Source organism: Leucopleurus acutus (assembly GCF_964270905.1).
Source record: "Leucopleurus acutus genome assembly, chromosome: 14".
Taxonomy (NCBI): Eukaryota; Metazoa; Chordata; class Mammalia; order Artiodactyla; family Delphinidae; genus Leucopleurus; species Leucopleurus acutus.
The window spans coordinates 27,944,285-27,967,332 of NC_139156.1; the positions used below are offsets into that span (position 1 = coordinate 27,944,285).

The 23,048-nt window shown below is 43.8% G+C and overlaps 1 protein-coding gene and 1 pseudogene across 2 annotated transcripts in view; one reads left to right on the plus strand and one right to left on the minus strand.

Moving 5' to 3' along the window:
• Window positions 1–4,390: 4,390 nt before the first annotated feature.
• The window catches only part of PKD2L1 (polycystin 2 like 1, transient receptor potential cation channel), a gene marked incomplete at both ends in the record, with an annotated part of 34,024 nt that continues 15,366 nt past the window's right edge, over window positions 4,391–23,048 (plus strand). The window contains 2 exon segments of the mRNA XM_082854074.1: window positions 4,391–4,625; window positions 5,038–5,151. Coding sequence (XP_082710200.1) covers window positions 4,391–4,625; window positions 5,038–5,151 — 349 coding nt within the window.
• On the minus strand, window positions 13,995–14,603 carry LOC309971113 (ras-related protein R-Ras2-like; annotated as a pseudogene). The gene has a single exon. The product of its transcript is annotated as a ras-related protein R-Ras2-like (transcript).

A 23,048-nucleotide genomic window follows, 5' to 3' on the forward strand; every position in this document is an offset into this window, starting at 1 on the left:
TTGTTCATTGTGGTGTATGGAGAAGCTGGGACTTGTGGTGGCCCCTGGTGCAGTGCTGTGGTGTTTGTTACATGAAAACAGGCAGGGGAGGAGTCCCTTCTGCTTAGCCTACTCAGGTTGTTTGCTTGGTCCACGATGTTTGTTGTTGAAGTCTTGTGCTACTCAAATTTCAGTATTTTTTTAAATAAATTTATTTATTTATTTGTTTGTTTTTGGCTGTGTTGGGTCTTTGTTGCTGCTTACGAGCTTTCTCTAGTTGCGGCGAGGGGGGGCTACTCTGTTGTGGTGCGTGGGTTTCTCATTGCGGTGGCTTCTCTTGTTGCGGATCATGGGCTCTAGGCACGCGGGCTTCAGTAGCTGTGGCTCGTGGGCTCTAGAGCGCAGGCTCAGTAGTTGTGGCACAGGAGCTTAGTTGCTCCGCGGCATGTGGGATCTTCCAGGGCCAGGGCTCAAACCCATGTCTCCTGCATTGGCAGGTGGATTCTTAACCACTGCGCCACCAGGGAAGGCCCGAATTTTGGTATTTTTACTATGCAGATGACTCTGGTGGTGAAGGTTAAGCTCTTATACCCAGGGTTCTTTCTTATAGATAAGTGATTTCTAGTGTCTTCCACTGAGAATCATTGCCATAGTGTGCCATTGTAACTTATAAAGTGTTTCCTACTGTTTATGTCTATTGGGGTGAAAAAGGTTGAGTCACTATGTAAAATACAGAAGGCGGTTTGCAGCTTGCTTCTCCCTGTAGAACCTGGACTGTCAATCTCCCCAGAGTTCCTTTCTCCAAAGTATGGAAAGTGTCCTATCCCAGAGGAAGTTCTATGGAAAACTTATAAGGAGATGGACCACAAGTTTCCATCTTATAGACTTTGATGTCTCCGGACTCTTTGTCAAGGCCTAGCAGATCCGGGTAGCACTGGAGAAGCTGGCTGGGATGGGGATGTTGTGAAAAGGGAGTACACTGGTGGTGGGAAGAGGATAACTCTCTTCCTGATGTCTGCATGAGGAGAGCATGTGACCAAAAAATTTATCCCACTGAAGCAATGGGACCAATTCACCAAGTGGTTAAGAGCCTTCATAACGAAGAGGTCCTTTTGGTTTAGATGACGCACAAGGCTTGTCATGTGGTTATAAAACTCTTCTAAGAGGTGCTTTCATTCAAAGGCTACTTGTATAATACCCTCCACCTGAAATGCTACCATTCTATTCTGTTGGTGTCATCTGAAATGAAATGGGTGTAGGCACAGAGAGTTCTGGGACCCTTGTCCTTCAGGGGCAATGACAACAGAGTCCTGGCTGAAGGTGTCTACCTTAACCATGAACTGCTGTGTGTGAGTGGAATGCACCAGGATGGATGCAATGGTATGATCATTAAATTTGTTGTGTGCTTTATAGTGTACAGAGTTTATAAAGACTTCTATATTCTATTTTAGTTTTAAAATAGTCCTTAAGGTCAACAGGGCTGGCCTTATTATCAACAATTTGCAGATAGATAAAGAAAGTCTCAAAAGGGACTTGTCCAGAACCATCTGGTCAGTGTGTTGCTGAACAAAAAGTTAAACCCAGGAGTTCTGGTTTCAAGTTCAAGCGTCTTGGGTTTTGCTACAGGACTCCCCTGAAATGAGCTGCCCTTTTTAACAGAGTGAAGTCAAGTGCCAATAGAAGCTGGAGGGCATGGAGAACTGCTGGCCATTAAATCATTAGGAGATCCCACTTTATTACCACATTTACAACTTCTTGAGTAAGACTAAACCTCTTAGGAACACAGAACATCTTTTGAGAATATTTCTCAAGCTCTGTTGCATAACCTGTGCCCCATGGGGGCATTATAGGTTGATCCTTACTTGGCGAGTGCTCAAGACGGAGCAGGGAAGAGCAATGTTGGCCAGGTAGGTGATCGTGACAGGTCACACACTGCTGGCCTTAAGCTCCCAGTGATACCGAGCAGTGCCCTGTGGGGCTCCTGGGTACAAAGCCTTTCTGTGTCCCCCATTTCTTTGATTATAGGATATAGTCTTCATTCAGCCTCCTTGACCTTCCCCGAGTTCCAATGGGCAGATTCAAGCAGTTACTAATTAGGGAAGGGAGGGGATGAGAGACCAGGGAGAAACAAACAGTCAAGAGAAACAGTAGTGCAGCCTTGGGGCAAGGTCCTGGTTCCCCATCAAGGATACACACAACAATATCTTTGAGCTGTTTTGCAGATACTGAAACCCCCTCCAGGTGGGAGAAATTAATGATTAATGATGGTATGCTGCCCACAGGCAGGTAGACCTCAGACCAGTTGGAACCTGAAGGTTGATGATGCTGACTCCTACTTACCTCACCACCAACCCATCAGAAGAATGTCCACAAGGTGATCACGGCCTCTTTGAACCATTACTGTAAAACTTCTCACTATCCTCTCCAAGAGGGACACATAGTTTTCAAGGGCAGGAGCACACTGTGTCCCCCTTTGCCTGGCAAAGCAATAAAGCTGTCCTTTTCTACTTCACCCCAAACTCTGTCTGTAAGATTTGATTCGGCACCAGTGTACAGAGAAGCTGAGCTTTCAGCATCATCAGGGGTCTGGGACCTGTCACGTGATGAACCTCCTTGGGTCCGTCCAAACCCCTGCTATTCACAGGCCTCCCTTAGGATACAAAATTACCCCAGAGGAACCAGAAACCATCTCCAGTTCCTTTCCCCACTTCTCTGGACTCTACTGCTAGCTTCCTGTTCATCACCTCTGTCCCAGAGTTCAGTTTTGCAAGCCGGGGGTCCTTTTGCAATTGTTTGAAAAGCATCTGGGTGAGAGACAGCAGCTCCCTTTCCTTCACTATCAGATGATTTCAGACAAAATTAGCAGTACAGGCCCAGTTCCTGATCCTTTGTCTTCCCAAAGAAAACAAACCCCTTGGAATGTATGTCCCACTAACCAAAAAAACGGAAAGATGGGAACTCCTCCATCTAGGAAAGCTCACAGAGTGGCCTTAGCTCCAGCCCAGACAGAGAGTTAATTCCCTTCATAATATCTGGGCCTGGGGCAGGAGCTCCATGCAGCAGACCCAGGGGTAGGACAGGTGCCATCTCAGATGCTGAGGTACATTTATTTATCAAGGAGCTGAACCCAGCCCTGGGTTGTCTGGGATCAGGTTCTCTTTATGGGGACACTGAAGACTGGTGACTTCCACCAGGCTGATGTTTTACTGAGCACAAAGGTGGGCTTCAGGCCACCGCATCAGTAGAGTAGCCCAGATGGGGAGCCAGGAGCTGGAGAGAGGGCAGCTCCCACTCCAGCCATCAGGGAGGAGGTAAGCACCTGCCCTTGTGGGACCAGCCCCGTACTGAGCCTGTAGACGAACGAGCCAGGGCATGTGATCAGAGGCTGGATCCGGGCACAGGCAAGGATGTGCTCAAGGGTCCTTGCCAGGGTTTTGATTCAGAAACCAAGACTGGATAAAAAGCAGATCAGCCTGGATACCTCTTCTACGAGCATTTTGTGCTCCTGCGTTCAGTTCTAGGTCCAGTACTAAGCAGAGCCACAAGATAAGATTGTCAGCTGAGCTGGGTCCAGATATACCTTCCCCTTAAGGAGTCTCAGGTCACACAGTCCTTGCCCTTTGCTCTCTGATCCATCTTCCCAGTCAGTGCTTAGCCTTTTTCCTAGGCTGAGCCCTACCCCTTCAAAGAAGACCTTTCTAGCAGTATAGCTCACCCATAAGCTACAAGAGGGCAGACCTCGGAAAAAAGGATACAGCTAAGCTGGAACTCTGCAGGCTTTTCCCCTCCTCATCAGTGGCCAGAAAGCCTGTGCCTTAAGTATCTGAAGCAGGGGGTCCTCCTGCCACTATCCTTCTCCCCCAGCTGTGGGGGTGGAATGAGGTAGGAGAGGGGGCAGCTCCAGGTGAGACAGTAAAAGAGCCTCAGACACTGTTGGCTGAGCCTGGGAGGGAGGCAACACTTTTCAGTCTCCTGTGCCTGCCCTTGGTCCCCACCCCGATCCATGGCGGCCCTTTCAGGAGCTTTTAGTGGACATGAACTCAGACCTGCTGTGGAGTCGGCCAGCCTCCCTCTCCTCCCAGGCCCACCCATTGCTCTTTCATCACCTCTTTTGTCTGACTCAGGACCATCCCTCCCAGGCCCCATCTGCAAGCAGCCCTCCTCTCGCCACAACATTCACCTCTCTCACCCCTCCTTCCTTCCAGCCCCAGTCTCCACACCCTCCTATTCCCCTGAACAGGCACCTGCTTCCCTCCTACAAAAGGCAGGAGACAGAGGCTGTGTGAGACCAGCTGCTCTCACACTCCCTTTCCTTTGCCCTCTGCTGGCTAGGCTGGGCTGTGCCTTTGTTCTCTCTTCCTCCCAGGTGAGAGTGGGTACCTGAGGTGCCAGGTCTCCTGCCTCATTCCCCATGAATGCTGTGCAATGTCCCGAGGGGCAGGAGCTACAAAAGCTGGGGAGCGGAGCCTGGGACAACCCCGCCTACATTGGTGCCCCCTCCCCGCGTGGGACACCAAGGATCTGTACCATCTCCAGTGAGGTGCCTCCTCCATCCCAGCCCAAGAAGCCTGAAGATGGACCCCAGGAGAAGGCACACAAGACCCTCGTGTCCAGTTGCTGCCTTCAGATCTGTCGTGGCATCAGAGGTACCTGGTGGGGGAGGGTTCTCCTGAGATACTGGAGTGAGGAGAAGGGGTCCACAGAAGCTGTTGGAAGGGAATACAGTCTGAAGAAGAGGTGGAATCTCAGTGTGTCTTTGGGGTTTGTGAATGGTCTGCGTTAGAGCTGAATGCCCCAGAGTACAGAGGCTAGTTTAGTGGTCTCCCAGAGGGAGAGCCTGGCACAGTCATCTCTTGGGGACCCAGAAGGGTATGAGGGAGCTAGTTTGAGGGAAGACACAGATGTGATGATGCCTTAGACTGCCCCACCTGAGATAAGGTGACAGGTAAAAGGGCTGGGGTGGAAATGAGAATAAAGTCCAGGGACTGATAGGTAGGGTAACTGGAAGGAGCCCTGCTGTTGGGAATCCTGGGCGTCTTTCCAATGTCCCTCCCTTAGGACTCTGGGGAACAACCTTGACTGAGAACACAGCTGAGAACCAGGAACTTTATGTCAAGACCACCCTGAGGGAGCTTTTGATGTACATCGTGTTCCTGGTGGACATTTGTTTCTGTGAGTAACATCTGTCTCTGTGCACATCTGTGTGTGAGAACATCTATGTTTACAACAACTGGGCACACACCTCTGTGGGCAACATCTGTGGGGACAGCCTCCATCTGTGCGAGCAGGCTGTGCCCTGGGATCTTTATATCAATAATAACATTCTATTTTATACCTTTTCAGCTTAAGATTTTTTAATTAAAAGGAAGTTGTCACTGAGTTCAGGAGAAAAAGGCAGACTGTTGGAAAGCTTTTAATACAGGTTACTTCTTCAAGTGTTATAAGAGGAATCCACTTTTTAAGTTCAGGTTCTTGATATCTACTTAACAGCCACTGTTTTCTATTAGCAGGTGGAAGTTTTTACCCTTCTGTAAAGAGTGGAAGACACTCCTTTTCATTTATTTATTTATTCATTTATTTGGTTGCACCAGGTTTTAGTTGTGGCAGGCAGGCTCCTTAGTTGCAGCTCCCAGTCTCCTCAGTTGTGGCATGTGAACTCTTAGCCATGGCATGCTTGTGGGATCTAGTTCCCTGACCAGGGATCGAACCCGGACCCCCTGCATTGGAAGTGCGGACTCTTATCCACTGTGCCGCCAGGGAAGTCCCAAGACACTCTTTTCTGTTCAGAAAAAATAGTTTGGTGGGTTTCACAGAGTTACTATACTAGGTCTGATCCACATTTCTTTGGAGGCAGGAGGGAAAAGATTCAGCAGGCCTTAGAGCTCAGATCCCTAATAAAAGGATTAAAGATGCAAATGGTGTGGTAGTCAGTGCAGCTAAGGTTCTCCCATGTGAAAGAACACCATGCCACAGGCTTTGAGGGAAGCTTATCTGAAGATCTATCTATAGATATAAGCTGGGAAGGTTTGGTCTCTAAGTTGAGAGAAGCAAGTGAATAGATAGATCGGTGAACCATGGAAGAATAGAGTCAAAGAATTAGAGATAATAATAAAGGTGGACCAAACAGATGCTATAAGGCCTACAGATAAACATGTTTTGCTTTTCTATTAATTGCTTCTTTAAATTTTTGCACAAGTGAATTTTGGCTAGTTTCATAGAGTTGTGTGTGTATGCGTGTGTTGATTGAAGCTGCAGCTTGGACCTTACAACTAAGGTGCCTCCATTACTAGGTGGCTTTATACCCCACAGAAGCCTCTGTTCTTTTTAGGATGCATGAATCGTTTGCAAGTAGACTCTGAAGGTCTGATTATATAAGTTTTGGTTAAAAATTTCATCATCTTTGTGAGCTATCCACATGTGTATGAGCCCTCTAGGAAAGCTGAACACTTGTTTTGGTTGTACTCTGTTGGGACTCACTCTGTGGGGATAGACGGGACAGTTCTACATGTTTACCACAGGCCATCAGCATGGAGTGAAAGGAGGCAGAGCATATGGGGAACAACAGTCAACCCAGTGTACATTTTTGGGGGGCCCATTTGATTCCTTTCAGCAATGACTCTCAGAAATTCGTTTGTTGACATACTGACTTTTTATCTCAACCATCTGCTAGGAAGGAGTGTTTCTCTCCTTTTTCAGATCCTGTGACAACAGCTGTAACCTGCAGGAAGAGCCTTTCTCTATAAATGACTCAAATATCTCCATTTCCAGGTTAGCCTTTGGAGAAAGATTGGGAGGTTTTTAGCTCCCCAGAGTTAGACTGAACCATTCTGGCTTCAGGGTGGGAAGCTTAAGTTCTATCCACTTGTGTTCTCTACTTTTTGAGATCTCAATGCACCGACAAATACTAGATGGTCTGTAACTTGCCAAAGTCTGAGTCGTGGACTCAGTCCAGTAATTACAGAATCCTGAAGTGGCCAGGAGCTTTAGAGGTCATCTAGTTCAAGGATGCAGAAATCCTTTCTCCAAGATCCCTCCTGTGGTTCTCTGTCAGGTGACCGAGCAGCCCCATCGTGGGGAACATCCACGGGAGTTTCACTCTTTCATGGGGCAGCTCTTCTACTGTTGGGAAGCCCTATTTCCTTTCATCCACAGAGCTCCCCTTTCTATGCCAGACATTGGACTGAGATATACAGAGATGACTGATCCTTGAGCCTTTCAGGGGCTCATCTTCTCCTTTTGAGAACTTCCTTCTATTGAGCCGTCTACTTCCCTGTTACTCTCCGAAGTGACAACCCTTCCACTGTGACTGAATGTGGCTATCGTGTTTCTCCTTGGTAATATGTTCTCTGGATTAGTTACCTTCTAGTTTCTCACTAAACCAGTCATTATAATATGGTTTCCAGAAGTGATATTATGCAGAGATTGAAGGCATGGGCTCTGAATTTACACAGACTTGGGTTCAAACACCAGGTTCTACCATTTACCAGGTGAGGGACTTTGAGTAAGTTGCTTAACTTCTCTGAGTTTCAGTTTTCTCATCTGTACCTACCCAGTCCAATAAGATTATTACATAAGGTACATGAGGCAATATCCATGAAGTCATTACCTCTGTGCCTAGCATATAGTAAAAAATATTCCATAATGCTCACCATCCTGGTTGCCTGTCTCTAGGCCTGATCTATATGATGCCCAGTAATGGACAAAATACTCCATAGTCAGTCTGACCAGTTCAGAGTTCTGTGATGCTGTTACTTCAGTTGTATCCAGATTTGTGGAATATATGAGGACATGCAGAGGAAATAATTTCTAAACTAAAATCTGAAAAATGAGGAGAATTTAGCTCCCTGAAAGAGAGGTAAAGACAAGGGAAGTTTCTGGGGAGAAAGAACAGCATGTGCCAAGTCCCAGAAGTGACAGAGGGCGTGGTCTAGTGAGAGTGCATCAGTGTGGCTGGAGCAGGGAGTTTGAAGAGCAAAGTAGTAAAAGATGACAAAGCTGGCCGTTTAAGCAGGGGCGGGTCATGAAGGGTCTTATAAGGTATGATATGGAATTGGGATGCTATCCTGAGGACCCTGTGGGGAGCCACTGAAGAGTTATAAGCACAAACGCCAGCCCCCTCAAGAACATTCTTATGAAAGAGAATTTGGAGGCCTTCACATTCTGATGGTTCCTACAACACGTAACAAAATACCACTAAAACTAGTTTCCTAGGCCCCATGCTCTCCCAGCCCCTTCCTTCCTTCAGGCTAATCTTCAGGCAACACTGAGCCTTGGACATGGTCTCAGTAGGGCTTCTTTGGTGCTCTCCAGGGTCCTGACCTCACCTGTCTGGCATCTCCGCTTCCTCAGCCTCCCTGAGCTCTGGCCACCTGCAACTAGACTATATATTCTCAGTGGGGATGATATAGCCCCCAGAGGGGTGGAAGTAGTTTCTTTCAGGGCAAAAAAATCCCACTTAGATATTTCTATAGCTTTTTGGCTCTCCAAAGGGCTATAGTACATAAGCAAATGTAGAGAATATATGTGGTATTAAAATTTGATTAGGGTGGAGGGTGATTAGGAAGACAATGTCTAAAGAGGCTCCTGGGTTAGGGTACAATACAAAAAATGTTAAGAAACACTAAAATAGACCCACCTAATTTTGCTAGTCAGTGTGCTGACTAAGATGTCCTACCTAAGGACGGGGATGCAAGTCCTGGCCATAGAATCTGGTATAAAGCAGGGTGGCTGTTGTGTTGTTCTATCAGGATGCTGTCTTCTAAGAGCTGCCATGACATGTGATATGCTGCCATGATATGGATATGCACTGTACCAGTTTGCTTTTCCCTGTCAATTCCTGAAACTGGGTTCAGATGCTCCAGGACCCATATTGGCATTAAGATAAATACTATGGCATGATGGAAAGATAGAACATCGGAGTCAGACTAACGGGATTCAGATACCAGCTCTTCTGCTTATTGGTTTTGTGATGTTAGGCACTTCCTTGTTGGTAGAACAGGGACAATAATACTTATCTTATGGACATAACATATATAAAGAATCTAACACAATTACTGATAGTATTTATCTTTGTGTTATCTAGGGGAATTTCAAAATACTTAATCTTTTAGTCTGTTTGTAAAAAATACCTTTCAAGAAAGAAGCCAATCTGAAAAGACTATATAATGTATGGTTCTAACTACATGATATTCTGGAAAAGGCAAAACTATGGAGATAGTGAAAGGACTGGTGGCTGCCGGGGTCTTGGGGGAAGCTGAAATGAGTAGGTAAAGCATAGAGGATTTTGGGGCAGTGAAACTACTCTGTATGACATTATTATGGTAGATACATGTCATTATTATACATTTGTCTAAATGCATAGAATGTACAACACCAAGAGTGAACCCTAATGTAAAGTATGGACTTCGGGTAATGGTGATGTGTCAACATAGGTTCATCAGTTGTAACACGTACCACTCTGGCTGTGTGTATGTGGAGGTAAGGGGTGTATGGGAAATCTCTGCACCTTCCACTCAATTTTGCTTTGAACCTAAAACTGCTCTAAAAATTAAAGTCCTTTTAAAAAAGTCTATTTTAAAATTTATTTATTTATTTATTTATTTATGGCTATGTTGGGTCTTGGGTCTTAGTCGTGGCACGCAGGCTCTCTAGTTGCGGTGCTTGGACTCAGTTGCCCCGTGGCGTGTAGGATCTTAGTTCCCCGACCAGGGATTGAACCCACGTCTCCTGCATTGGAAGGTGGATTCTTAACCAGTGGACCACCAGGGGAGTCCCTAGAATGTCTATTTTAAAATACATTTCAAATTTGTAGTTGGCTCCACATTTAGGGATAGTATCATTTGAGCAGCATCCACTTCTGACATTAAAACTTTAAGGCATTTTCTCCAGAAGACCCCAGTTTATCACTGCCACCACCACCATCATCATCGTCATTATCAACAGCATAAACAACAAAGCTTTATTGAATAATTTTTCAATGTGCCTGGCACAATGCCAGGTACATTATCTCATTGACTACTCCCAATAACTCTAAGAAATTGGTTCTGTTATCACTCCCATTTTACAAATCGGGAAAAGTTTAGATATGGCAAATAGCTTGCCTAAGGCCACACAGCAAATAAGTGGCAGAAGTAGGAATCAGACTGGGGACTAGCAGCCTGACTCACATTCTAAGCAGTCTCTTTGCATGCAAATTTGTTACACATTAATTTATTAACACCCATCAACATCTTATCAAGGATAACTCCCTGCCCTACCCTAAAAGAAGCAGACTCTTGAGAGAATTCTACCAGCTGATTACTTTTCTTTCTTTTTATTGCCATATTTAAAAGGTGATGTAAAAACTTAAGGAACATTTTGAAATACAATTCACCACCACAGTACCAAAGGTTATTTTCTAATTACCAAACTTTATCCATATAGTTATATATTTTGCCTAGTTGTATCATATTGTACACTTCCACTTACAATTATATCATAGTTCCTCATGTTTGTAAGTTGTTTTTGTATTTTCATTTTAATGACTACAGTCACACCACAATTAGCTAAAGCATTTCTCTTGTTATTTCAGTATTTGCCTAGAGTAGGTAAATGTATCTATGCTTGCTGCATTTTTTCACCACTTTTTTTGAATTATCTCGGAATTTCCAGGGAGAGAAAATTACTACAAAGACCAGAATGTATTCTTGGTACTTGCTGTGTGTTGTCATTTTGCCTCTGTAAGCAATCATATAAATTTATTATGTTGCTAGCACTGTAAGATCATACCAATTTTTGTCACAACTTCATTAACATTGGATATTCTTATTTATATTCTTTATTACTGAATAGGCATAACATAGTACAATTTACCTTAATTTATTGGTCTTTGGTTACTAGTGAGGATGGACAATTTTCTCATGTTTTAATATACTATGTGTATTTACTTTTGTGTAAATTGCATAAGAAGTATATTTGAAGACAGGCAAAGAAGAAGATTGGGGGTGAAGTTTGGCACATTAGACCTTAGGTGAGGGACCACCCATCAAAGGGCTTATTTCCAGGATGTGGGTTCCTGGGGCTGGAAAGAACAGTCAACTAAGTCAGGCATCACCTGCACAGCAGTTTGGCCTGGGATGGGCCCCAGTAAACTATAGTGGTCAGCGATACTGAGCACATTTCTTCTCCCTTATGCTTTATTCTAGGAACCGGGTGGGTCTAGACACCAGGGCTATTTGGAGTCTCATCTGGCTAAAATAGATCTATCTTTTTAATGCAGGCATTGTGGGTGAACCATCGATCTTTTCATAATAACCATATCAGTCGTGCAGCCCTTTAAACCTGACAAAGAGCTTTCATACCTATTATCTCATTTGATCCTGACAACAATCCTGTAAGGGATAGATATTATTACTTCCGTTTCACAGATTAGGAAGCTGTTATTATTGTCATTATGAATAGTCCAGGAGTGATCAGTAATTCAGAAGGGTCCCTGATGGGTGGAGTCAGTCCTATTCCTGGGCAGAGAAAGTGCTGGAGAATGATATTCCTGCCTCCACCCCTTCCCTCCCACTGTCATGCTGTTTCTGAAAGGGCTTCCAGCCTTTTGTCTTCTTGGCAGGATGGCTGTAGCCTTTTGTTGATGGAGGAAACATTGAAGGTCTTTGTGTGGAAACAATGGCTGTTTGTTTTAGGAGACAGTATTGTTATCTCAAAGGTGCACCTGGGACTGCCCCCACTCCCCCCCATAGGAGCGGCTCTGAGCCAAGACAAGGCTGGGTCTGGTCACCATGGAGCTGGGGAGGAGGGCAGAGACCCTTGGCCTTTGGTGACTTGTATCTACACACCAACTAACATCAACTGGATGTTCTTTATCCGCTACTGGTTGTAAGGAAATGCCTGCCTCTGTTCACTACTTTCTTGTAGAGAATTTTAAGCTTCTGTCCATAGATTGGTGGAATCTTGCATTAACAGGAGAGGCTGAAGTAAGCTTGGAGATCAGGAAGAATATGTCTTTTTTAAAATTGAGATACAATTGACATGTAACACTGTATTAGTTTTAGGTGTACAACATGATGATCTGATATATTTACATATTGTGAAAGGATTACCACAGTAAGTTTAGTTAACATTCATCACCACACATAGTTACAATTTTTTTCCTTGTAATGAGAACTTTTAAGATCTACTCTCTTAGCAACTTTTCAAATATAGAATACAGTATTATTAACTATAGTCACCAGTCCTGTACCCCAGGATTTATTGATCTTATAACTGGAAATTTTTATGTTTCGACCACCTTCACCCATTTTGCCCATCTCCTGCATCTGGTAACCACCAATCTGTTCTCTGTATCTATGAGTTGGGGGGGGGGGTTGTTTTTGTTTTGTTTGGGTTTTTTGTGTGTGTGTGTGTTTGTTTGGTTTTCTTTGTTTTTTAAGATTCCACAAATAAGTGAGATCATACAATCTCTCTCTCTCTCTTTCTACACACACACACACACACACACACACATATCACCTTCTCCTTATCCACTCATCCATCAGTGGACACTCAGGTGGTTTCCATGTCTTGGCTATTGTAAATAATACTGCAATAAACTTAGGGGTGCAGATATCTTTTTGTGTGTGTGTGATAACAGATCAATTTTAATTCTAGCACCTGAAGCTATTCAAGGGTATGCTTTAAAAACTTCATGGAACTGTTGTACACATTCAATAAAGTGACAACTGTGCAATACCACTTAGTATCTTAAAATCAGGAACATACTTTTGAATTGTTTAAACACAATCCACAGAATTAAAAACAAAATCAGAAGTTATCCACAGTTATACTAATTGTCAATTAAACGTTTTACCACTTACTATTTGATATAACAGTCAATATCTAGTAGGGGATATTGGAAGTGATTTCAGATTCTCATCATGTTGTACTCTATTGGGAAGGTTTCTTGAGTAGCTATGTGACTGGCCAAAGGTGGGTACAGCCAGGACCAGAACAGCATATAAGGCTTTACCACAGTTTCTGTAGTTTTGACTTTTTTTTCCTTTGTCAGCTAAAAGTGCACAGTGAGAATTAAATACTTATCTTTACATATACACAAGGTATGCTGTGAAAGCATATTTGCTTACAAACATATGAAAATACTTGTTAACTGCTTTGATAAGAAAATAATGTATAAAAGTATATAGCAAAACATTGATCATCTCTGACCCTGGAAAGATCAATTCCATATTTTATATTACAAACAAAACAGTTTTAGTTTTTTTGAATCCCTTATAGAAATACTTGAAAAGGAAGACAGACAGGAATTATTTATTTTTACTCTCAACATGGCTGTGAAAAGGGTTAAATTAAAAAACCAAGAACACTAAAATGACTAAGTCCAGAATAAGTCCAAATATTTGGCCACATAGAATATTATCTTTAGGAATAATAGTAAAGGCTTTACACACAGTTTTTAACCTATAAATACAATAGGCATTTTGGTATTTTGGCCACTGGAAAACAAAGGCTATAGCATCGGTAAAGGTCTGAGATGTCTCACTTTTGTGGATTCAATTCAGTGTATTTAAGGTTAACTAAAGTTGACATCAAAATTTTTAGAGATAGGCAAAAATTCACATTTTAAAAAAACTCCCTGTGTTTCTATTTAGAGTAACAGTAGGAAATATGATTCCAGAAGTTAAAAATTATTTCACAACCTATGACTTCAGTTTGGCAAACAGCTTAGGTTCCAAAACTGATTCATCCCTATTAAAAGTAAGTCCTTAAAAAAAGAATGTGTCTGTGTATATAGATATCCATTTTAAAGGAATCAGATAATCCTTGAAGCAGCCTTAGTGTTTCCTTTAAATCTGTCTTGAATGACCATTGGATTAGCTTCATGGAAAGGATTAGCCAGCTTCTTGGTCTAAGGCTACCATGGTGATCATTTATCTAAGGCTAGAAAGGTACCAGCGTGATGTAAACTGTAAGGAGAGAGGGAGAAGATGAGGGCTTTTCCTGGAAATTGGTAGCTAAAATTCAAGGGATTCTTAGAAAATGACACAGTGGCCGCCTTTCTTGTCTTTTTCTTTCGTTGGTTCTGGTGAAGGAGGACATTCCTGCTCTTGAAATTTCCTTATAACTCGGACAAGTTCATGGAAAGCTTGATCTATATTCATCCTAATCTTTGCTGATGCCTCCATGTATGTTACCTTAAGCTACGGTGCTAACTGCTGTCCTTCTTCCTGCATTACCTGTCTCTGATGATCCAGATCTGCTTTATTACCAATTAAAATCATTGGAAACTCATCACGATCCTTTACTCTGAGAATCTGTCTTTGAAACTTATAAATTTCGTCAAAACTGCCTCTGTGACTGAAAAGACCAACAGGAAACCCTCGCCAGTTCTCACATACTGTTCTTTCATAGCTCCAAACTCCTCTTGTCCCGCTGTATCCAGTATATCTAGCCGGGCTGCCCGGTCACCCATCCCACACTGCTTTGGGCAGGAATGCTCGACGGTTGGATCATAATCCATTATAAAATAGGACTGGAAGAACTGGATGGTGAGCGCCGACTTGCCCCCCGCCACCCCTGCCGACCACCACTAGCCGGTACGTCTCTTGGCCGGAGCCGTCCCGCCAGCCGGCGGTGGCCATGGGGACGCCGCCCGCCCTCGGCCCGACTCCGGGGACCTGTGCGGCCGGCGGGCTGTGGGCGAGCGGCCGGGCGGGGGTCCCGGGGGCCGGGAGCTGCTGGAGGGCCGGTTCGGGCGGCAGCGCGGCACCCGGGCTGACCAGGTCCCGACCGAGACGCGGAGAAGCGAGGTGACCGCAGCGGCGACGGGCTGCAGCGGCCGGGGGCCTCACTCCTGTGCACGTCTTCGCAGTGCCTGCCAAACGCAGCCTCCAGCGCCGCTACAAATGGCCCTCTCAGCAGATATCTTTTTGAGATAGTGATTTCATTTCCTTTGAATAAATACCTAAGAGTAGAATTACTGGATCATATGGTAGTCCTATTTTTAATTTTTTAAGAAACCGTCGTAGAAGATGTCTTTCTTGACTGAGCGTTCCTAGAATTCACAAAGAAAGGAACAGAAAGATATTGGACGTTCAGGAAATATCTGTGGGTGAGCCCCTAACCCCCATGTGGCTGTAATGATGGCAGAAGATAATTGGTCACATAGTATCATAACATTAGTGAAGGCACAGTGGTGATGGAGAGAGCATGGGACCTGGAATAAGATGACTTGCTTCAAATGATGGTACAACCAGTTACTAGACACGTGCCTTTGACAAGATGTAGGTCAAGATACTTAAATCTCTGGAGGCCTTGAGTTCCTTGTATTTCTTTTCTTTTTTTTTTTGCGCGGCTTGTGGGATCTTAGTTCCCTGACCAGGGATCGAACCCGTGACCCCTGCAGTGGAAGCATGGAGTCTTAACCACTGGACTGCCAGGGAAGTCCCCCTTTTTAAAAAAAATTTTATTGGGGTATAGTTAATTTGCAATGTTGTGTTATCCTTGTATTTCAAATGAGGATAATGTCTGCCTTTGTGAGACTGGTGGAAAACAAATAAGGTACTTAGTACAGTGCGTGGCATATAGTGGGCTTTCAATAAACATCAGTTGTCATTCCACATCATTTCCATAAATTTGGAAAATATTGAAATGTAAAGTTTAACACACCGGAAGCCCAAGGTCTGTTTGAAAACACCAGGATAATGCTTAGCAAGGATAAGAAAGATTAGCCCTCTAGAAAGGGTTGCCAAGGATTAAGAATGGCCATGGGATGATGATTTCATGCCTCAGCACACTCAGTTACCCTTGGCCTATCCAGACCCAGAGAATTACAAAGTCCTTCTAGTACTAGGGTGAGGTAATCTGAGTCAGTTCAACTTAAATGATAGGGATTTAGGCCGTACCAGCAGGCTGTGACCTGTATTTGCTATAGCAGAATTCCCTGGTGTCCCAGAATTTCCGGGGCATGGATCACTATTACAAGACCGGTGGGCCTGGACATATCCTGTTGTCCAATGCTGAGTGACAACTTGTCATTTAGTTTCCCCCATGTGGGACTGTCATTGGTCTCTAGAAGTACAGTGGTACATTTAAGTGCTAGATCTTAGGATCAGGGAAAGGATTTTTAAGAAGAGCTATGCTTCAGTCAAGCACGGAAGTGCAGGCAGCACTAGCTGATGAAATCTGGGGCACCACCAGTGTAAGTGGCCCGAGAAAGGACACGTAGCACGTATTCATAAGGCATGAGTCTGAGTGCTGACTCTGCCTCTCGCCAGCTGAACGACCCTGAGCTAATCATATAAACTCTGAACTTCATGATTCATAGGAAACCGCTCATGGGTAAGGCGGAACAATCAGGCCATGGCTGACCGGCTATAGCAAGATATTGCATGGAAAAGCTCTTTGAAAACTATGCAATGTGGTACACAGGTAAGGGATTTTAATAATATTGATAACGATCTCTTTACACTATGGAGTGGTGGCAGCAGGACGTCTAGGGTTTTAAGTTCAGGCAGATTCTCAGGTCTGGGTGGAGGTGCTAGTCACAGAAATGAGGCATAGGGCAGTGGTTCTCAAAGGTGAGCAGATTATTTCACAGCATGAAGGAAAAGGACAGTTGAGACAATGAGAGCTTGAGTATTCATACATTCAAACATTTATGAAGTCCTACTATGTGTCAGGCCCTAGGCCAACTGTTAAAGGGTTTGAAATAGAGAGACTCATCCTCTGCCTTCAAGGAGCAAAAGAGGTGGACATGTAAACCAACAGTGACATGTGGTGTGATGAATGTAATAGTGAAGGAGTGCTCTGGACCATGGCAAGATGTGAGGGGCAGAATGGTCAGAGAGACCTGGGAACTGTTGCAGGTCCCAGAGGCAGGCAACCATTCACATCCGAGGAGGCCCAGAGTCAATGCCAGGGAAGCCTAAAGTTATTGCCGTTTGCTTGCTTGTTTGTTTTAACATCTCTGGCTTTCAGCCTGGAGGAGGCAGGGGTCGAAGGAGGCAGCAAGAGCCAGCTAAGACCTCAGACTATGGAAATGAAAGAGCTTTGCTGAGTCTGGAAGGGCAAGTATGAGAGGAAAATGTAATTTTAACTAATGCATAGTCCTTGTTTTAAAAAGTCCAATAGGACCACTGTTATTAACCACTATTAATAGTTTGGTGTATATAATTTCAGCCATTTTCTAGGCACATGTAGATATACATAAATATAGATAAGAGGCCTTGGTTGGTTTATACTAGAAGGCGGTCTGTGTAAACAGAGATGAAATGTCCACCGAAGGTGGGAAGTGTAGGAGGCTTTCCCGAGGTGTTGATGGCTGATGGCAATAATCTCAGTATAGGAGGATCTCTTGATGTACTTTGTAGAAACTAACTCACACTTCAAAATATCTGCCAGGGGGCTTCCCTGGTGGCGCAGTGGTTGAGAGTCCGCCTGCCGATGCAGGGGACACAGGTTTGTGTCCCGGTCCGGGAAGATCCCACATGCTGCGGAGCGGCTGGGCCCGTGAGCCATGGACACTGAGCCTGCGTGTCCGGAGCCTGTTGCTCCGCAACGGGAGAGGCCACAACAGTGAGAGGCCCGCATACCGCAAAAAAATATATATATATATCTGCCAGGAACTGCCAGCCTGCAGTGAAGGCAGGAGTCAGGGGCAGTGCTTCTTGCTGGGTACTTCTGTATCCTGGCCTGACTCTCCCAGCAACTCCTTTCTTCTCTCTCGTCTCTTTCCGCAGCTCTGGTCCACTTTGCTTTCTTCTTACCTACCTCTGCCCACAGTATTTGACTCTTCTTTCCTTTTGACTTTTTTCTCTGGTCCACTGTCCATAGTCCTCCTGTCCCTGACACAGCTTCTTGAGATTTCTTTGAAAGGCTCTTTCTGATGGGAACTCCAAGGAAACATTGTTCACTTTTGGTTCTTGAGCCCCAGGGAAGGTGTGTTTTGTTTTGTTTTTTTAACTGAAGTTGATTTACAATGTTGTGTTAATTTCTGCTGTACAGCAAAGTATTTCAGTTATGCATATATATATATATATATATATATATACATTCTTTTTTAAAATTCTTTTTCATTATGGTTTATCATAGGATACTGAATATAGTTGTCTGTGCTATACAGTAGGACCTTGTTGTTTATCCATTCCATATATAACAGCTTACATCTGCTAACCCCAATCTCCCACTCCATCCTTACCAAACCCCCTCTGCCTTGGCAACCACCAGTCTGTTCTCTATGTCTGTGAGTCTGTTTCTGTTTCCTAGATAGGTTCGTTTGTGTCATATTTTAGATTCCACATATAAGTGATATCATATGGTATTTGTCTTTCTCTTTCTGACTTACTTCACTTAGCGATAATCTCTAGGTCCTTCCATATTGCTGCAAATGGCATTATTTCATTCTTTTTTATGGCTGAGTAATATTCTTTTGTATATGTATACCACATCTTCTTTATCCATTCATCTGTTGGTGAATGTTGAGGTTGCTTCCATGTCTTGGCTATTGTGAATAATGCTGCTGTGAACATAGGGGTGCATGTATCTTTTTGGATTAGAGTTTTGTCTGGATATATGCCCAGGAGTGGGACTGCTGTATCATATGACAATTCTATTTTTAGTTTTTTGAGGAACCTCCATACTGTTTTCCATAGTGGTGCTGTGAAGCGAAATATTAATTCCCTGCCCAGGAATTGAACCTGGGTAGCCTGGATGAAAACTAGGAATCCTGGCCACCGGACCCCCTGGCTCTTGCCCCCAGTGAAAAATGCATTTCTCACAGAGGCAAACCTGTAAAAACAGGTACAAAGTTTATTATTAGAGACATAGCACAGCAACAAATGGGAGGGTGCACAGAGAAACACTTTGTTTAGTTAAGATAGAAGCAAGGCAGAGATGCACACCTGGAGAGAAAGGGTGGGGCATCCTCCCTAATAAGGAGGAGTGCAGTAAAGAGACGGTTAAGTCATTTCTATAGGTCAGTTCTTCTGGGTCTTTGTTTACCTTTGGCCAATTATCTGGTTGCTTTTTCCACACCTGACCTGCCTTAGGAGCCTCCCCAACATGCGTGCGCAACTTTCTTCCAAGATGGATTACAGCCCAGAGGCCTATGGGATGGCCTTAGCATCACGTATTACGAGGTGGTGCCCCCTCCTTTTTGACCCCCAAGGAGCCTTTCTGCGCATGTGCGATGTTTCCCTTGCCCCAAGGATGGGAAATGTATGACCTCTTGATCTTTTAACAGGGTGTAGTCCCACTCTGTCCCTGCCATAAAAATGTCCAACGTCTGGTTATTTACCTTATTTCTGTTGCTGGTTTTTATGAGGTGCAGATCTCGAAATATAGACAGGAGACCAGTCATAAATATGTAGTCCTGGGGCCCATTTGTCTCTTGCTTCAGGAAATGTAAACAGGGAGCGAGTAATGAATGTCTGGCCTGGAGCCCATCTTCTTCTTACCCCAGGAAGTGTGAACAGGAGACCAGTTGTAAATGTCTAGCCTGGAGCCCATCTATCTCCTGCCTCAGTTGTACCAACTTACATAGGAAAAGTTTGATAATGTGTTTCAAGGAGTTCACGCCCTTCAAAGCGATAATGACATGGTCTCTATTTAAATGATTTAAAAATCAATCCATATATTAATTACTTAAATATTTCTTCCCTTTCTATAGAACAATTTGAGAGCCTCCTTTTGTGTACTGAGTGAGCATGCCCTGTGGTAAAGGAGGTGATGCATTTATCTGCCGTGTCTGAAGCTGTCTTCATACATTTTTCCTGGACTGCTTTAATTTTGCAATATCGCATGAGCCAATCAATGATGGGCTACCCTTAACAGACCCTGTAACTCCAGAGAGAATCAATTCTTGGCATTGGATGAACATATGGTTTGGTCATGGTATTGATTATCCTACAGTCTTCACGGAATCATTGATGCATGCAGCTTGGATTGCAAAATTACAGGTGAAGTCCATGGCTTCTCTGTAGTGAAATCACTCATTACCAATTCTACTATACCTTAGTCACCTTTCTGTAATCTTTTATAAGGATAGTGCATGAAACGGTGGCATCATAATTGGGGTAACCCCGATATATGTGGTTTAGGTATGTCTTGCCTGGTTTCCCAGCTTTCCTGGGTCCACATTTTCAAGGACTCTAGCCATGGCACCCTTTAACATCAAGGGCTCTTCTCTTAATGCTTCCTCAGTTTTAGTATTAAATATCTCTTTGGTGTAGGTAGATATAGGCAGCAAAGTTTTTTTTTAAAATTTATTTAATTAATTTATTTTTGGCTGGGTAGGGTCTTCGTTGCTGCACGTGGGCTTTCTCTAGTTGTGGCAAGCGGGGGCTACTCTTTGTTGCAGTGCACGTGCTCCTCATTGCAGTGGCTTCTCTTGTTGCAGGGCATGGGCTCTAGGCTCGTGGGCCTCAGTGGTTGTGGCACGTGGGATCAGTAGTTGTGGCTCACGGGGTCTTGAGCGCAGGCTCAGTAGTTGTGGCGCACGGGCTTAGTTGCTCCGCGGCATGTGGGATCTTCCCGGACCAAGGATCGAACCTGTGTCCCCTACATTGGCAGGCGGATTCTTAACCACTGTGCCACCAGGGAAGTCCTAGGCAGCAAAGTCTTTAAACCTCAGGTCTATAGTACTCTCCATGGCCTTGGCTTTTTTCAAGATGATCAGTCTCTGGGAGATCTCAGGCAAAATCTTTCAGGGAAACACAGATAAGAGCAAGCACAATCTTACTCTATAACCTTCTAGGAGGATATGTGTAGAACCACTTCTGACTCATCAGCTAGTAAAAAAACCCATACTGAGGCAGGCCTCTTATGTTATACCCCAGTTGGCATCTTCTCTTGAAACAGTGTGCCCTTCTTAAAGACCAAAGCTATATATGTCATATATCTCTCCTGATATTGCTGAAGTTCATTCTATGTCTTGAGGTTTTTGGACAAGAACTATGCTATTTGGGGGGCAGTATTTTTTCTTTCCAGGATGGCCCTGAAGAAGACCATCCATCTTCCTCAGGGCCTTTGACCTCCTGGTTTAACTGCTGTCTTAATAAACTTTTCAAGTGGTTCTGAAACCATGTAACAGTTTACAATCCATCAGCTAAGGTTATATTAAATCTATAAGAATCAATTGCTTTTGCTCGCTCTTGCATCTGCACTAAGAAATTGAACAGAACAGAGAAATTCCAGCAGCTGATCACAAGTGTATTCTTGTGGCCTGTTCCCTAGTCCCATCTTCAATCACGTAGGTATCTTATTTCAGTATTTCATCCCCTGAGATAATCTGTTACGAAATTGATTCAGCATGGACACATATTTATAGGTCTTTCTTACCCCTGTCATAAGATCTCAGAGCTATCAGAAATTTTAGGGGGATCACTGGTCAGTTCTTGGATTCATTCTCCACTTCTCAGAATGATCACCTTCAGCCTGATTGGATTCCTTCAAAAGCAACTCATAACCCTTTGGCCGTGAATCTGATTTCCTAAGAAGAAACGGGCCATGTGTAGTCATAGGTTCTCTACAACTTTAATCCTCTCAACGTAAGTCCTAAAAGGCTTGATAATGCTTAGTTACCAAGGCAGCTGTGAGTGATATAGTTCTCTCAGCTGTATTCTCTTAGATACACTGATGTGAAATCCTTCAGTGAACACTCTGAGGACTTAACCCTTTCCTCATTTCCAGGTCCCAACTTTCTTCTGCCTACTCTCCATCTTAAGAACCATAAGGTATTTGGAATCCAACTTTGGATGATCCAATAGCATTAATCAGAATGTGTCAGTGGAATGGCAAGCAAAGAAGAGAGTGAAGGGAGGAATTGCCCAAGAAGAACAACAAAACAATTTATTTTTTTAAAAAACGTTTTCATTTTGTATTTATTTGTTTATTTATTATTTATTTTGGCTGCACTGGGTCTTAGTTGTGGGATCTTCGTTGCAGCATGCATGCGGGATCTAGTTCTCTGATCAGGGATCAAACCTGGCCCCCCTGCATCGGGAGCGCGGAGTCTTACCCACTGGACCACCAGGGAAGTCCTGACAGCAAAAGAATTTCTTAATAGGGGACATCGTACTAAGAAAAGGAAAAATGTTCTGTGTATCCAGTAAATGGTTTCAACCAAGAGGTCTGAGATTAGACTTGGCTTTTCTTAGGATAGGAATTTTGTGCTAACAGCTTGTTGACTTCAACTCTTTTTCCCTCTATGCTTATCCTAATTTTCTTAGAAAAGTTCCTTTTGCAAAGTACCCTTCTGATATGGATGTATTCATATGAATTGCTTCAGTTGGGATGTTGGTTTAGCTGCAATAACAGTGGCTTAAATAAGATAGAAGCTTGTTTCTCTGTCATGTAACAATCTGAGGTATAAGAAGCCCTGGACTAATGTGGGGCTCCACAATCATGTGAGGCCCAGGCTCATTCTACCTTATTGCTTTGCCATCCTCAACATATGGCATCTGTCTCATGTTCCAGCTCCTGCTCTTATGTCCATGCTCTAGCCAACAGGAAGTAGGAAAATAGAAAGGGAAAGCATTTTCCTTCCTTTTAAGGACATAAGTCAGAGATGTACATGGGAACATGTCACTTCACTTGTATTCCATTGGCCAAAATTTATTCAAATGTCACTATACCTAGCTGCAAGGGAAGTTGGATAATGTGATGTTTAGTTGGGCAGCCATGTGCCCCTAGATAAAATTATATTATTATGCAAGAAGGAGAGGAAAGCTATTGGGGAATAACTAGCAGTTTGTGCCAGGTAGGGGAAGAGTAAATCGTGCCCATAGTTTGGCATGGGAGCAGTAACAGCTAATGGAATCTGGAGAAATCAAGGAACTTATAACCTCCCTGACATAAATCATAATGGAAGCTGATGAGATATGGTTCTTTTCCATCAGGAATGAGTGTTAAAGTGTTTAGCTAAGCTATTGTGAAACTATCATCAGAGGCTGTTGGGGAGGCATTAAGAAGGGTGAGTTCAGGGCATTGTATTTTATTTCACAAGATAGTAGACTCACCCTGTAGGGATAATCATAGACCTTATTTCCCTCCAAATTATTTACATGACCAAAGCCAAACAGGATCCA